Genomic DNA, 14,552 nt, shown 5'->3' on the forward strand with positions numbered 1-14,552 from the left:
GAATTAGTTTAAATTCGTTTAATGTTGATTATGTTAGCTTAAGCTTTGCTTTGATCGATCCTAGTTTCTAGGTTCTCTTAGTTTGATTGAGTTGGTATAATTGAACAATTGGGTTTAGTCAGCTTGATTAGTTGATTTCTGGTTGCTAATTAATCAATTTCAGTTAGTTTTAGATTAACTTAGGGGATTGGTTATTAGCTATTAAGGATGAGGGTAGGTTCAGTAACTTTGAGAAGCCTTCAGGGGTAGTTTGGCTATGGAAAAGGGTAGTTCTGATAGGAATAGTAATTTCAAAGCATAGGAAGGGGCAGTATAGGTATTGTATGGGTAGAAGAATACCCTAGGGCCTTCTAGAATAGGATTTTAGTGCACATTTCAGCACAATAGGGGTGTTTACGTGTTTAGCAAGTCAAGAATAGAGGGACTAAATTGAAATAAGGGAGGGACTAAAAAGAAGGCCTAAAATCTGATCTATTCTCTTTGGTTGCCTATATAAGGGCATGAAATGCCTTGGGAAAGGGGGTTCTTCTTCGGCCTTCAGCTCTGAGCTCAAAAATCCCCACCAAAAACTCTCCTCCCTGCTTTCAATTTCGGCTGGCATTTTAATTCCAAGTTTATTCAGAAAACAAAACATCAAAAATGAAGAAATCCAAAACAATTTTACAGTTTCATTACTAGTTTTGGTTTTCAGTTGGGTTTGGGTCTAGCAGGATTGCAGGGGTATTTAGATTCAGCTGTGAGGGCTGGGAGTGTATTTTCAAGTGTGTGTTGAATTGATCTGTGGAGTCTGCTGGTATTTCTGGTTTTCTAAAGCAGTTCCTGGCATGTTCTGTGGTGTATATTGTTGAGTTTGTTGCTGTTGCTGTTCAAAGTAGCTGACTCCCTTCCTTTTCTCTATTTACATTTCAATTTCCAGGTACATGTTTTGTAGCTCTCAAGTCTATGGAAATGAAGTAAATATGCTGTTTGAAGTTGATATCTGAATTCCTCCTATTTTTGTTTGATTTTAATGTATAAAACAGTTATCTTACTCGATATTTCGTGTCATTTGTGTACTAGACTAATCCTGGATTGTATAAATTGGATTGATGAACTGTTAAGCATGAGTTTGTTCATTTTGACTATTAAGTGGGTGCTTAGGTATTTAGATTCGTGTATGTAATCAAAACCATGGACTGTTAGACTGATATTCGTCATTTAGCTATGTTATAGTGTAATTTCAGTTGGTGTAGTGTAACTTGGAAATCGGGAGAAACTAGAACAAAAAAATGATTTGAGATCCATGACTTCTATTCGTGTTAATAACTGGAGATTGAGCAGGAAATCAGTATGTAGTTTGGGCCAGCTTAGAATAAATGTTCGTATTGCCCTATGTTAATTCAAAAACAGGAATTAGAAGTAGTTAAAGTGTAATTGCTTCAAAATATTCCAATCACTCTGAAATTGGTTCGTAAGTATCGTTAATTGGTATAGTTGTGTCAAATTCCACAATTGTTTGAGAATTGGTTTATGACTGGTATGTGGTTTGTTGGTGGTTTAACTTGTTAATCACCATTAGTTTACCTTAAACACTTTAATTAGCCTATTAATGGTAGTCCTTGTCCGAGTGTTATCACGTCCAGTTTAAAGTAAATTGCCAATTGCTATAATCTTATTTCATTGTTGTACTGATTGGATTTTAGTTTGAAAGTTTGGGCTCAATATTGGCCAGCCAGGCCCACTCCCTTTTAACTTAAATCGGTTTGAGGCCTGGAGGATATCATTTGACTTGAGCCAAAAGGTAATGCTAGAAGCCCAAGGTTGGACAGAACCAAAAGCGAAGCATGCCTTACCTGCTTGTTACTTGGGCTAATTGAAAAAGCCCAAGATTACCGAAGATTCGAATCATGGACAACCCCGGATTCAAAATAATAATTCTTAAACGATGCTAATTAATTAGGACTTTTACTTTTATTCATAGAGACAATTAAGTAGAAAATTATAGAGTGCTTTAGGTTTGCCTTTTAAAACAAAATGAGATGAACCTCGCTAAAACAAAACACATAAATTGCGGGGCCCTCGTTAAATAAATACATTAAAATACTTGGAATTTGGGAGGGCCGTTTAGTGAATTTCACGGCCTTCCCCAAAATAATATTGCGTTAGAATCTTTAGACGCGATTTAATTAAATTACTTTCTTAAACTCGGGTGCGCATTGATGCGACCCAAATCCAAATCTCGACAAAGTCGAAATGTGTCGATAACCACGGGTGCATTGATTGCGACGCGGTTCGAAATGCATTTTCACGACGTCGCAAGTCTTCTAAAATAAATAATGATAAAGCAGTGTAAAATTAATAAAAGGCACATAGGTTAGCATGTATTGGAATCAGATAAAATAAAATACAACAGTTAAGCGACCGTGCTAGAACCACGGAGCCCGGGAATGCCTAACACCTTCTCCCGGGTTAACAGAATTCCTTACTCGGATTTCTGGTTCGCAGACTGTTAACAGAGTCATATTTTTCCTCGGTTCGGGATTCAACCGGTGACTTGGGACACCATTAATCTCTCAAGTGGTGACTCTGAATATTAATAATTAAATCCCGTTCCGATTGTCCTTTAATTGGAAAAACTCCCTTACGCCCTTTGCGGGTTGTAGTAAAAGAGGAGGTGTGACAAGAAGAATAATAGACACGGGTTTTCCTTATAACCCGTTTTAGTACATAGCCTTTATCCTAACTATAGTGAGATTTTTCTTTGACCTTAGCTCGTGGCTTTATGACTTTTACTCTGCACTTAACTCTTTCAGGCTTGATTTTTCCTTAATCTTCTTTGCCTTCTTTATACACATGTCCGTGTATATTATGTAGTCCCCCAAGTGTTTGAGTGTTGAAGTATGAAGCCTCGAGCACTTGATAGTTTCTCTCATTTGGTCCTTTTCCTGAAAAGGAAAAACATACGGGACTCGGAGGGATGATTATAGATAAAGACTGCATAACGCGTTTGCATTTCTATCAGAATAATTGTAACCCTAGGCCAGGAATTTTAGGTTACTCCATGTGCCTTGCAGGTCGTGACTCATCATTTAGTACGGGTTAGCGTTTTGCCTATCATCTAAAAATCGTTAGTAAAATTTTAACAATTCAAAAATGAGATTTAAAATGGTTATACCTGACCGTGGATTTTCCTTAGAAATAGTATCTCTTTAAATGAACAACATTCCAATGCGAAGGTAGTATCTTGCCATCCATTGTCTCCAGTTCATATGCTCCTTTTCCTGTAACATCACGCACTTTGTAGGGTCCTTCCCATGTTGGACTTAATTTCCCTATGTTAGCTACCTTTGTAGACTAAAAAACCTTTTTAAGCACGAAGTCCCCAATTTTGAAGAACCTGAGGCGTGCTTTTCTATTGTAATATCGTTCTATGACTTGCTTTTGTGCTGCCATTCTTATTAAAGCAGCTTCTCTACGCCCCTCGAGTAAATCTAGGTTGACCCGCATCTCCTCGTCATTAGACTCTTGTGTCGCCTGTGTGAACCATGTACTTGGTTCCCCTATCTCAACTGGAATTAAAGCCTTAGCTCCATAAACCAATGAGAACGATGTTTTGCCTGTACTTGTTTTTGCAGTTGTGCGATAAGCCCATAAAACTCCAGGTAACACTTCAGGCCAGTTTCCTTTTGATTCCTCTAGCCGTTTCTTTAAATTGTTGATAATGACTTTGTTCGTTGATTCTGCCTGTCCATTACCCACCGGATGATATGGTGTTGCCGTAATCCTTTTAATTTGCCAGCTTTGAAAAAATTCCGTGATTTGAGCTCCAATAAACTGAGGACCATTATCACATACGATTTCCTTTGGTACACCAAATCGACATATGCTATTCTGCCAAATAAAGTCTCTGACTTCCTTTTCTCGCACCTGTTTGAATGCACCTACCTCTACCCATTTAGTAAAATAATTAGTGAGAACAAGCAAAAAATTTACCTGTCCTTTTGCTTGTGGTAATGGTCCTACGATATCCATTCCCCATTTCATAAATGGCCACGGCACAATGACCGGATGTAATAATTCCGCGGGTCTAAGCATATTGTTACTGTACCTCTGGCATTTATCACATTTGGCTACGAAACTTTCTGCCTCCTCTTCCATTTTAGGCCAGTAATAACCTGCCCTAATTAAGGTTCTTACTAGTGATCTTCCATCTGAGTGATTCCCGCAATGAACCTCGTGTATTTCTCTCATTACATACTCTGTTTGCAAATGTCCAGGGCATCTTGCTAAGGGTCCACCAAACATTTTACGATATAGATTGCCTTGTTTTAAGCAGTACCGAGCGGCCTGCCTTTGAAGCGCGTAAGCCTTTTTCTTGTCATCAGGGACAGTTCCATACTGCAAAAAAGAAACAATTTCGTTCCTCCAATCCCAGGTTAAGTTATTAAAATTTACCTCATTCGCATTAGGATTAAGAACTGAATGAAATAAATGTATCACTGAGGCATTTGCATCATTTGCCACGTCGGCCAATGATGCGAGATTTGCTAGGGCGTCTGCTTCAAGATTTTCGTCCCTGGGTATTTGTCTAATCTTCCAATCTTGAAATTGTTTTATCAATTCCCGTACCTTTTCTAAGTACTGCTGCATCCTTGCTTCCCTGGATGTATAAGTCCCCGACATTTGATTAACTAGGAGTTGTGAATCACTCTTGATTATAATTTGATTTATGCCAAGTTCCCGTACCAGTTCTAAACCTGCAATCATAGCCTCATATTCTGCCTCATTGTTAGTTATGGAATGACATTTAATAGCTTGCCCAATGGTTTCACCCGTAGGTGGTAACAATACTATCCCCAAACCTGCTCCTCTCACGTTAGATGAGCCATCAGTGAATAAAGTCCAAGTTCCTGGGTTGGCTCCATTGAACACCTGTAATTCTTTTTCTGCTTCTACCTGTATTCCCTGACTAAAATCAGCCACGAAATCAGCTAATACTTGAGATTTTATAGCAGTTCTAGGTTGGTATGCAATTTCGTATTCACTTAACTCTATTGCCCACTTAGCTAACCTACCTGATAACTCATGCTTATGTAATATATTACGTAAAGGGTAGGTAGTTACCACAACGATAGGATGACATTGAAAGTAAGGTCTTAACTTTCTAGATGCCATGATTAACGCAAGTGCAAGTTTTTCTAACTGAGGATACCTCGTTTCTGCATCTAACAAAGATTTACTTACGTAATAGATAGGTGATTGTTTACCTTGCTCTTCTCGGACCAAAAAAGCACTTACCGCCACCTCCGAAACAACAAGGTAAAGGAGTAGCTTTTCCCCAACCTTTGATTTTGCCAACAATGGTAGATTTGATAAGTACGTTTTCAAATTCCTAAGTGCTTGTTGACATTCCTCATTCCATTCAAAATGATCCCGCTTCTTAAGAGCTGAGAAGAATTTAAAACACTTCTCTGATGATTTAGAGATGAATCTTCCCAAGGCCGCAATTCTCCCTGTTAATCTTTGAACTTCTTTCTTGTTTGAAAGTATGTCAGGGAGTTCCTCAATGGATTTAATCTGTGCAAGATTTACTTCAATTCCACGGTTAGAAACAAGAAAACCCAAAAACTTGCCTGATGCAACGCCAAATGCACATTTTTCGGGATTTAACTTCATATTAAATTTACGCAAAATTGAAAATGTGTCAGATAAGTGTGATATGTGATTTTTTGAGTACCGAGTTTTAATAAGCATATCATCTATATATACCTCCATTGTCTTTCCTAAATATTCCTGAAACATTTTGGTAACTAACCTCTGATACATTGCACCTGCATTCTTTAGACCAAAGGACATTACTTTATAACAATAAGTCTCCCTGTCTGTTATGAATAAAGTTTTTTCTTCATCTGCCGGATCCAATTTAATCTGATTATAACCTGAATATGCATCTAAAAAACTTAACAATTCGTGACCTGCAGTTGCATCAATCAATTGATCTATGTGTGGTAGTGGAAAAGAATCTTTAGGGAAGGCTTTGTTAAGATCTGTATAATCTACACAAACCCGCCACTTACCGTTTTTCTTTGGAACCACAACAGTATTGGCTAACCAGTTAGGATATTTTACCTCTCGAATGGAACTAATTTTTAGCAATTTTTGGACTGATTCTTGAAAGTTCCCTGCTTTCTTTTCTTTTGCTTCACATGAGGATATGACGGATCTTCATTTAGTTTATGAGTCATCACCTCCGGTGGTATTCCTGTCATGTCGGAGTGGGACCAAGCGAAGAAGTCCATGTTAGTTTTCAAAAATTCGATTAACTTACCTTTCATTCCTTGGTCAAGATTAGATCCGACATAAACTTTTTTATCAGGCCACTGAGCGAATAACACGACAGGTTCTAATTCCTCTATCGTTGTTTTGATATCTTCATTTTCTTCTGGTTCTTGAATGGTATCATGCCTTAAGCCTACATCTGTTCACGCTTGTTCAGTTGAGGTTTGTGTTGTAGTGTCCTCAACTACCTTCTGTGATTGCTATTTGCCTCCACTTCTCGTGCTTGTATCTGCAACAGAGTTAATAGCCCTGGACGTATGTTGTTCTCCGCGAATTTGACAAATTCCCCATGGCGATGGGAATTTGATAACTTAATGCAAGGTTGAAGGAACAACATCCATTTCATGGATTCATGGTCTCCCCAGAATCATGTTGTAAGCCATCTCCATGTCTACTACTTGGAACTTTGTATCTTTGACGACCCCTTCAGCAAAAGTGGTGAGTGTTACTTCTCCTTTTGTGACGACACTGGAATTATCAAATCCAGATAGAGTATGCGCCTTTGGTATTACTCCATCTTCAGCTTGCATCTCATGTAACACTCTTAGTCAAATAATGTTCACAGAAGTACCTGGATCAATCAAAACTTGTTTCACATTAGTATCATCCACAATTAAAGATATTACCAGTGCATCGTTGTGAGGGATTAATACGCCATCTATATCTGCATCATTGAATGTAATATTGCCTTCTTCTAGAACATGTCGCACCCGTTTCCCTTGGGTAATAGTTATTTTGGAAGTTTTGTTAGCTGTAGTATATGACACACCATTAATGTCTTCACCCCCACTTATAACGTTAACAGTTCTTTTGGGAGAAGGTGATTTTGGAGGCTCCTGCCTGTTCTTCATGTAAGCTTGCTTTGCTTTCTCGCTGAACAACTTTGTAAGATATCCTTCTTTTAATAAATGATCAACTTCACTTTGTAAAAATCTGCAATCTGCTGTTTTATGCCCGTGATCATTATGGAACTCGCACCAATGGTCGAGGTTGCGCCTGTTTGAATTCGATCTCATTTCCTTTGGCCATCGAACCTTATCTCCCATGCTTTTCAAAACAGATACGAGCTCGGAGGTGCTAACGTTGAAGTTGTAACCTCCGAATCTCGCTTTTAAATTTCTATCATCATCCTGTGACTCATAGTTGTTTCGCTTGTTCCTAAATCTTGATGAAGAACCAGATTCTCTGTTTCTTGATCTGTGATCGTGCCTTTGATTATCCTATTTTGACCGTGAGTCTTTCCTCGCAGGTCCCATATAGGGCTCGTACCTGTTTTTACCGGATCCTTTTTCGTTCTCTGCACGTCTTGAACGTATACTTTCTTCTTTTTGACATCGGGGAACAGTATCTTCCTCAATCCTCAACTTCGTGCTATACCTGTTATAAACATCGTTCCACGTTGTAGCTGGGAATTCGCGAAGTCTTTCCTTGAGTCTCCTCGTAGCTTTCGAGCATTTTTCATTCAAATTGCTTGTGAAAGCTATAGCTTCCCAGTTATCAGGTACACGCGGCAATGTCATTCTTTCGCGTTGAAATCTGTCCACGAATTCTCTAAGCAATTCTGAATCTCCTTGCTTAATTTTGAAAATATCCTCCATTCTTTTTTCCACTTTTTGGGCTTCCGAGTGTGCTTTGATAAAAGAATCTGCAAGCTCAGCAAAAGAATTTATAGAATTTTCAGGTAAAAGGGAATACCATGTTATTGCTCCTTTGGTGATTGTTTCACCAAATTTCTTGACTAATACCAATTCGATCTCCTACTTAGTCAAATCATTGCCTTTTACGCCCGTTGTGAATGCGGTCACGTGGTCCCGTGGGTCTGTTGTTCCATCATACTTTGGAATATCAGGCATTTTAAACTTTTTTGGAATTGGGAGTGGGGCAGCACTCGGCTTCCAGGGTTGTTGCGAATATCTTCCCATGTCTACCCCTTTGATTATGGGCGTCACCCCGGGTATCTGCTCCATGCGTTCACTTTGCTCCTTGAGCTGTTTCTGCAAGGTTAGTACTAAATTTTGTAAATCAGAATTAATTACATTACCTGGTTCTCTCTCCTGCGATTTACTGGGGGTTCCACCGCTGCCTAAGTTAACAATCCCGGAACGAGGGTTTTCTATAGTGTTATTATTTGGAGAAGGTGTGGGTGTTGCAACAGGTACCTGGTTAACATGCGCCTCAACAGCTTTGTTGACCTGAGAAGTAATTAATTTTTGCAAAGCTTCATCAACAGCTTCAGCATTTTCAAATTGAGCATACTCGTTTATTTGAGATCCATCAGGAGTACCTGTATTGGGAAAAATTGAATTTATACATGTTGAGACACGTGTACTGGTCAAATAGTCAAAGAATTATAATTAGTCAAGAGGTACGGGCGGCAGTAGAAATGAGCAAAGGCAAAGGAAGATGCACGAGAGGATATTTGAAGGATTCAACGCCCGTACCTATTTAGATCATTTATCAAAAGGAACGGATCTGACCATAATAAAGAGGGCATATACGGAATTCGACAGGCATTAAATACCGGATACGTTAGAGAATTTGTATTGATTACAATGATCGTATAACGTAGCATTCAATGTCTTTAATTATTCATAATAACCTCATTATGATTTGAAGGAAATGCATATCTTCAAGATACCTATAAAAGGGGGGTATCTAGTCACTTGTAAGGACAATGCATAATTGAAATATACTTTGATTCACTTATTTTTCTCCTGATTACATTCTGGTTACTCCAAATTACTCTCTTCTACATATTCTTTTGATTATCAGTAACCCGCGTTCTTCTAATTTCTAGCTTTGACTAAAATTCTATTTTTTGGTTAAACAATATTGCGTAATGGATAAGTAGTTACTACGACAATAGGGTGACATTGAAAATAAAGCCTTAGTTTTCTAGATGCCATGATTAGTGCAAGTGCAAGCTTTTCTAATTGAGGATATCTCGTCTCCGCATCTAATAATGATTTGCTAACATAATAAATTGGAGATTGTATACCTTGGTCTTCACGAACTAAAATAGTACTCACTGCTACTTCTGAGACAACAAGATAAATGAGCAATCTTTCTCCAACCTTTGGTTTTGCGAGCAACGACGGATTTGACAGGTATGTCTTCAAATTTTTGAGTGCCTGTTGACACTCCTCAGTCCACTCGAACCGATCTTGCTTCTTAAGAGCTGAAAAGAATTTAAAACACTTTTCTGATGAATTGGAAATAAATCTCCCCAAGGCCGCAATTCTTCCTGTCAACCTCTGCACTTCTTTTTTACTCGTAAGTATGTTAGGGATTTTTTCAATGGCTTTAATATGCGCGGGATTAACTTCAATACCACGATTAGAAACAAGAAAACCCAAAAACTTACCTGATGAAACACCGAATACACATTTCTCAGGATTAAGTTTCATATTGAATTTTCACAGGATCTGAAACGTATTAGACAAGTGCAATATATGATCCCCTGAATATTGAGTCTTAACGAGCATATCATCTATGTAAACCTCCATAGTTTTTCCTAAATGTTCTTGGAACATTTTGGTTACCAATCTTTGATACGTTGCACCAGCATTTTTGAGACCAAAAGGCATTACTTTATAACAATAAGTCCTTCTGTCTGTTATAAATGAAGTTTTTTCTTCATCTAGGGGATCCATTTTGATCTGGTTGTACCCTGAATACGCATCTAAAAAACTTAACAACGCATGTCCTGCAGTAGCATCAATTAGTTGATCTATATGTGGTAATGGAAAAGAATCTTTAGGACAAGCTTTATTAAGGTCTGTGTAATCTACACAAACTCGCCATTTGCCGTTCTTTTTCGGCAGTACAACAGTGTTGGCTAACCAATTAGGATACTTTACCTCACGGATAGACCCAATTTTTAATAATTTTTGGACCTCATTTTGAATCACCTGATTTTTGAAAGTCCCCTGCTTTCTCTTCTTTTGTTTGACAGGTGGATATGATGGGTATTCATTTAACTTGTGAGGCATTACTTCCGGTGGTATTCCTATCATATCAGAATGGGACTAGGCAAAACAATCCATGTTAGTTTTTAAAAATTCAATCAACTTACCTTTCATGTCGTGGCTCAGGTTGGCCCTAATGTAGACTTTCCTTTCAGGCCATTGTGTAAATAATTCTACAGCCTCCAGTTCTTCCATCGTTATTTTAATATTTTCATTTTCCTCTGGTTCCTGAATGGAATCGGGCCTTGAGTCCACATCTGTTCGCCCTTGTTCAGTTGAGGTTTGAGTTGTGGTATCCTTAACTGGATTCTGTAACTGCTATTTTTCTTCATTTCTCATATTTGAATCTGTTACAGAGTTGATGCTCCTGGATGTCTGTTGATCTCCACGGATTTGACGTATTTCCCATGGTGATGGAAATTTGATAACTTGATTTAAGGTAGACGGAACGACATCCATCTTGTGGATCCATGGTCTCCCGAGAATCATATTGTAAGCCATCTCCATCTCTACCACCTGAAATTTTGTTTCTTTGACAATCCCTTCTGTGAATATAGTAAGTATTATCTTCCCTTTTGTTACAACACTGGAATTCTCGATTCCAGACAATGTATGCGCCTTTGGTACTAGCTTATCTTCAGCTTGCATCTCGTACAGTACTCTTAGCAGAATAATGTTCACGGAACTACCTGGATCAATCAAAACTCGTTTCACATTAGTATCATGTACAAGTAGAGATATTACTAGTGCATCATTATGTGGAGTTAATACGCTATCCGCATCTGCATCATCAAACGTAATACTTTCTTCTTCTAAAACATGTCGCACCCGCTTCCCGTGGGTAATTGTGACTTTAGAAACTTTATTGCCTGCTGTGTACATTACGCCATTGATCTCTTCGCCCCCGCTTATAACATTAACTGTTCTTTTGGGAGAAGAAGTTTTAGGGGGCTCCTGCCTATACTTCATGTATGCTTTCTTACCTTTCTCACTGAATAATTCGATGAGATACCCTTGCTTTAATGGATGATCAACTTCACCTTGTAGCAACTCACAGTCTGCCGTTCTATGACCATGATCGTTGTGAAATTCGCACAGTTATCAGGATTGCACCTATTTGGATTCGATCTCATTCTTTTGGCCATCGCACCTTATCACCCATGCTTCTAAAAACAACTACGAGCTCGGAAGTGCTTACATTAAAATTATAACCGCCACATCTTGCCTTCAAGTTTATATCATCATCCCGTGACTCTCGCGTGTTTTGATCATTCCCAAATCTTGATGATGAGCCCGACTCTCTATTTCTCGATCTATGATCGTACCTTGAATTGTCCTGTTTTGATCGTGAATCTTTTCCCGCTGGGCCCATATATGGTTCGTATCTGTTTTTACCGAACCTTTTTTCAGTTTTCGCCCGTCTCGAACTCACCTTTTCCTCTTTTTGAGATCGTGAGATAATATCTTCTTCTATCCTTAGCTTCGTGCTATACCTGTTATAAACGTCATTCCACGTTGTTGCTGGGAATTCACGAAGACTTTCCTTGAGTCGCCTCGTGGCTTCTGAGCTTTTTTCATTTAAATTACTAGTGAAGGCTATAGCTGCCCAATTGTCTGGTACACGTGGTAACATCATTCTTTCATGCTGGAACCTATCCACGAACTCTCTAAGCAACTCTGAGTCCCTTTTGCTTGATTTTGAAAATATCTTTCATTCTTTTTTCGACTTTTTGAGCTCCCAAATATTCTTTGAAATGAATCTGCAAGCTCAGCAAAAGTATTTATGGAATTTTCGGGTAAAAGAGAATACCATATTAATGCTCCCTTGGTGAGTGTTTCACCAAATTTTTTGACCAACACTGATTCAATTTCTTGCTTTGTTAAATCACTCCCTTTCACACCAGTTGTGAATGTAGTCACGTGATCTCGAGGATCAGTTGTGCCATCATACTTTGGAATATCAGGCATTTTGAACTTCTTCGGGATCGGCATCGGAGCTGTACTAGGCTTCCATGGTTATTGTGAGTACTTATCCATGTCTATTCCTTTGATTACATGTGGCACTCCAGGTATTTGCTCTATGCGATCACTTTGCTCCTTGAGTTATTTTTGCAAGGTTAGAACCAAATTTTGTAAATCAGAATTAACTATATTACCTGGTTTGTCATTGCGAGATTCGCTTGGAGTTCCACCAATGCCTGAGTTAACGATCCCAGAACGTGGGTTTTCCAAATTGTTTTGATTCGAAGTGGGTGTTGGTTGTACAACTGGCAATTGGCTGGTAAAAGCACAGAGAGCATTGTTGAGAAATGAGATTTTTAAGGCATCATCGAGTGCTTGTTCGTTCGCAACTCCAGCACTTTGATTTGCCTCGAAGCCGTTTTGGTTTAAAATCCCATTATTTGTTTCAGAGACTTCTAGTGTTCCTTCTCGTGACTGACGTTGCGAATCACGAGGTGAGGGAAGTGGGGTCCTATTACCCGCATCATTCTCCTGATTTTGAAGATCTTGTTGGTTGTTGTCGTTGTTTTTTGACATGGTAAGTTTTTTGATGAGAAAATTGACTTAAGAAAGCAAAACGATTATCAGAGTCCTAGCAACGGAACCAATTTGTTTAACCAAATTTAGGGATTTCGGTCAAAGCTTTATTTTTGAAGAACTCGGGTTACTGATAATCTAAAATAAAATGAATAAAGAAAATTGACTTTAAGAATAATGGAATGAGCAGTAAGAAAGCAAAGTAAATTGATATATTCTGATAATATTTCATGTCCTTATAAATGATTCGTCTTCTCCTTTTATAGCTATTTCTAAGTAATACGGTTCGTTCCTTTTATAATTGAGTCATTATTGTCAATGAATGGCATTTAATGACATTTAATGTAACGTTACAATCAACAATCATATTTGATTCAATACAGATTCCTTAACGTTTCCGTATTTAATACCCGACAGTAAGTATCTATTCCTTATTTGCTACCAGATTCATTCTCTTTCATCATAAAGAGGTTCGAGCACCTGTCCTCCTTGCCTTTTATCTGAACGTCTGCTCGTGCCTCTTTGATTATTCTTCATCACTTATTCTTCTTTAATTGGTCCACGTGTCATGATGTGTCGTCTTATAATAAATTCCATATATAAACTTAATTTTTCCCAATACAGTCTGTACAGTGAATAATAATGGAAAAAATGACATTGTATAGCCGCTTTCAAAATAATAGCTGAAAAAAATATATATTTTGTATATATATATATATGTTATATACAAAAAATATACAAATTTTATATACTTTTCCGGCTATCAAATATAAATAGTTTCTGGCGCGAGTTAAAAGTAATAATACCCCAATAAAATGGTTTAAGTTTACCTCTAAATGTTGGCAAAATGATGATTAGGCAATGGAAACTCATGTTAGACATAAACTACATTATATAAACCTAGCACATAGCCAAAAAATAAAATAAATTAGATGGTTTGGTCATGTTTTACGTGAATCTTCAAATACATCGGTTTATAGCTATGAAATCATATTAAGTGAAAGTGCTAAAGGAAACTAGGTAGGCAAAATAATATGGAAGAAAATTGTCTCAAAAAATTTACATTAATCTCTTGGAATTTGTACAGTAATAGCTTAAAATATGGCACAACTGAAAAAACAAGTTATATATAGGCAATACCAATTAGTTGAGATAAAGTTTTACTCATATTGATATGTTTACCTTAGGCCTAGTGTCTCTTTTAGTACTATGGTAGATTTATATGTCAGTAATAAATATATAGTTCTTCTAGTATTTTTTAATTTTATTTTTTATATATTAGTTTAAGATGAAAATTTACGTAATCTACCTCAACTTTTTGGGAATTGGGGAATGAGAATTATTGGTAGTAATTGTTGTTTGAATGAGTTTGACTCTTTTATTTATTCAATCTACAATAAGAGAAACATTTATTTAGTCAATCTACATTAAAAGAAACCTATTTATACGCTTTTCTGTACTTTATAAATTATAACGGGCACCAAATAAATGTCTTAAATTTCTTTCCTTTTCCTTATATTGACAAAATTCCACCAATGACCAAAAACAAAAGAACGAGACAAAATCAGTTATTTAATTATGACGCAGTAATTTTGCAAAAATCTTAGTAGTAATCTTATTCCTATCCAGCTACGCATTTAAACACACGTGCTTAAAGTTTAAGCAAATATTGAAAACATACACGTCTGTCTATATATAAATCTTGAAATAAAAAAAAATAAAAAAATT

The 14,552-nt window shown here is 37.4% G+C and overlaps 1 protein-coding gene across 1 annotated transcript; it reads right to left on the reverse strand.

The window, feature by feature from the left end:
* Positions 1-905: 905 nt before the first annotated feature.
* Positions 906-10,481, reverse strand: LOC138879011 (uncharacterized). The gene is made up of 10 exons (XM_070158583.1): positions 10,394-10,481; positions 9,317-9,682; positions 8,360-8,548; positions 6,890-6,982; positions 6,308-6,451; positions 5,839-5,918; positions 5,247-5,649; positions 4,435-4,736; positions 4,088-4,377; positions 906-990 (listed from the first exon to the last, which is right to left on the reverse strand). The coding sequence occupies exons 1-10, from the start codon at positions 10,479-10,481 to the stop codon at positions 906-908; spliced, it is 2,040 nt and encodes a 679-aa protein (XP_070014684.1).
* Between the last annotated feature and the right edge of the window lie 4,071 nt (positions 10,482-14,552).

This window comes from Nicotiana sylvestris, chromosome 10 (assembly GCF_000393655.2).
Source record: "Nicotiana sylvestris chromosome 10, ASM39365v2, whole genome shotgun sequence".
NCBI classification, from domain to species: Eukaryota; Viridiplantae; Streptophyta; class Magnoliopsida; order Solanales; family Solanaceae; genus Nicotiana; species Nicotiana sylvestris.

Coding starts and splice junctions, on each gene's coding strand:
- LOC138879011 (XM_070158583.1), bottom strand. CDS start 10,481: ATGGAAGAACTGGAGGCTGTAGAATTATTTACACAATGGCCTGAAAGG. Junction 5,650..5,838: donor GGGAGACTTATTGTTATAAA/GTAATGTCCTTT, acceptor TTTAATATGAAG/TTAAATCCCGAAAAATGTGC. Junction 4,378..4,434: donor TTAATCCTAATGCGAATGAG/GTAAATTTTAAT, acceptor TCTTTTTTGCAG/TATGGAACTGTCCCTGATGA.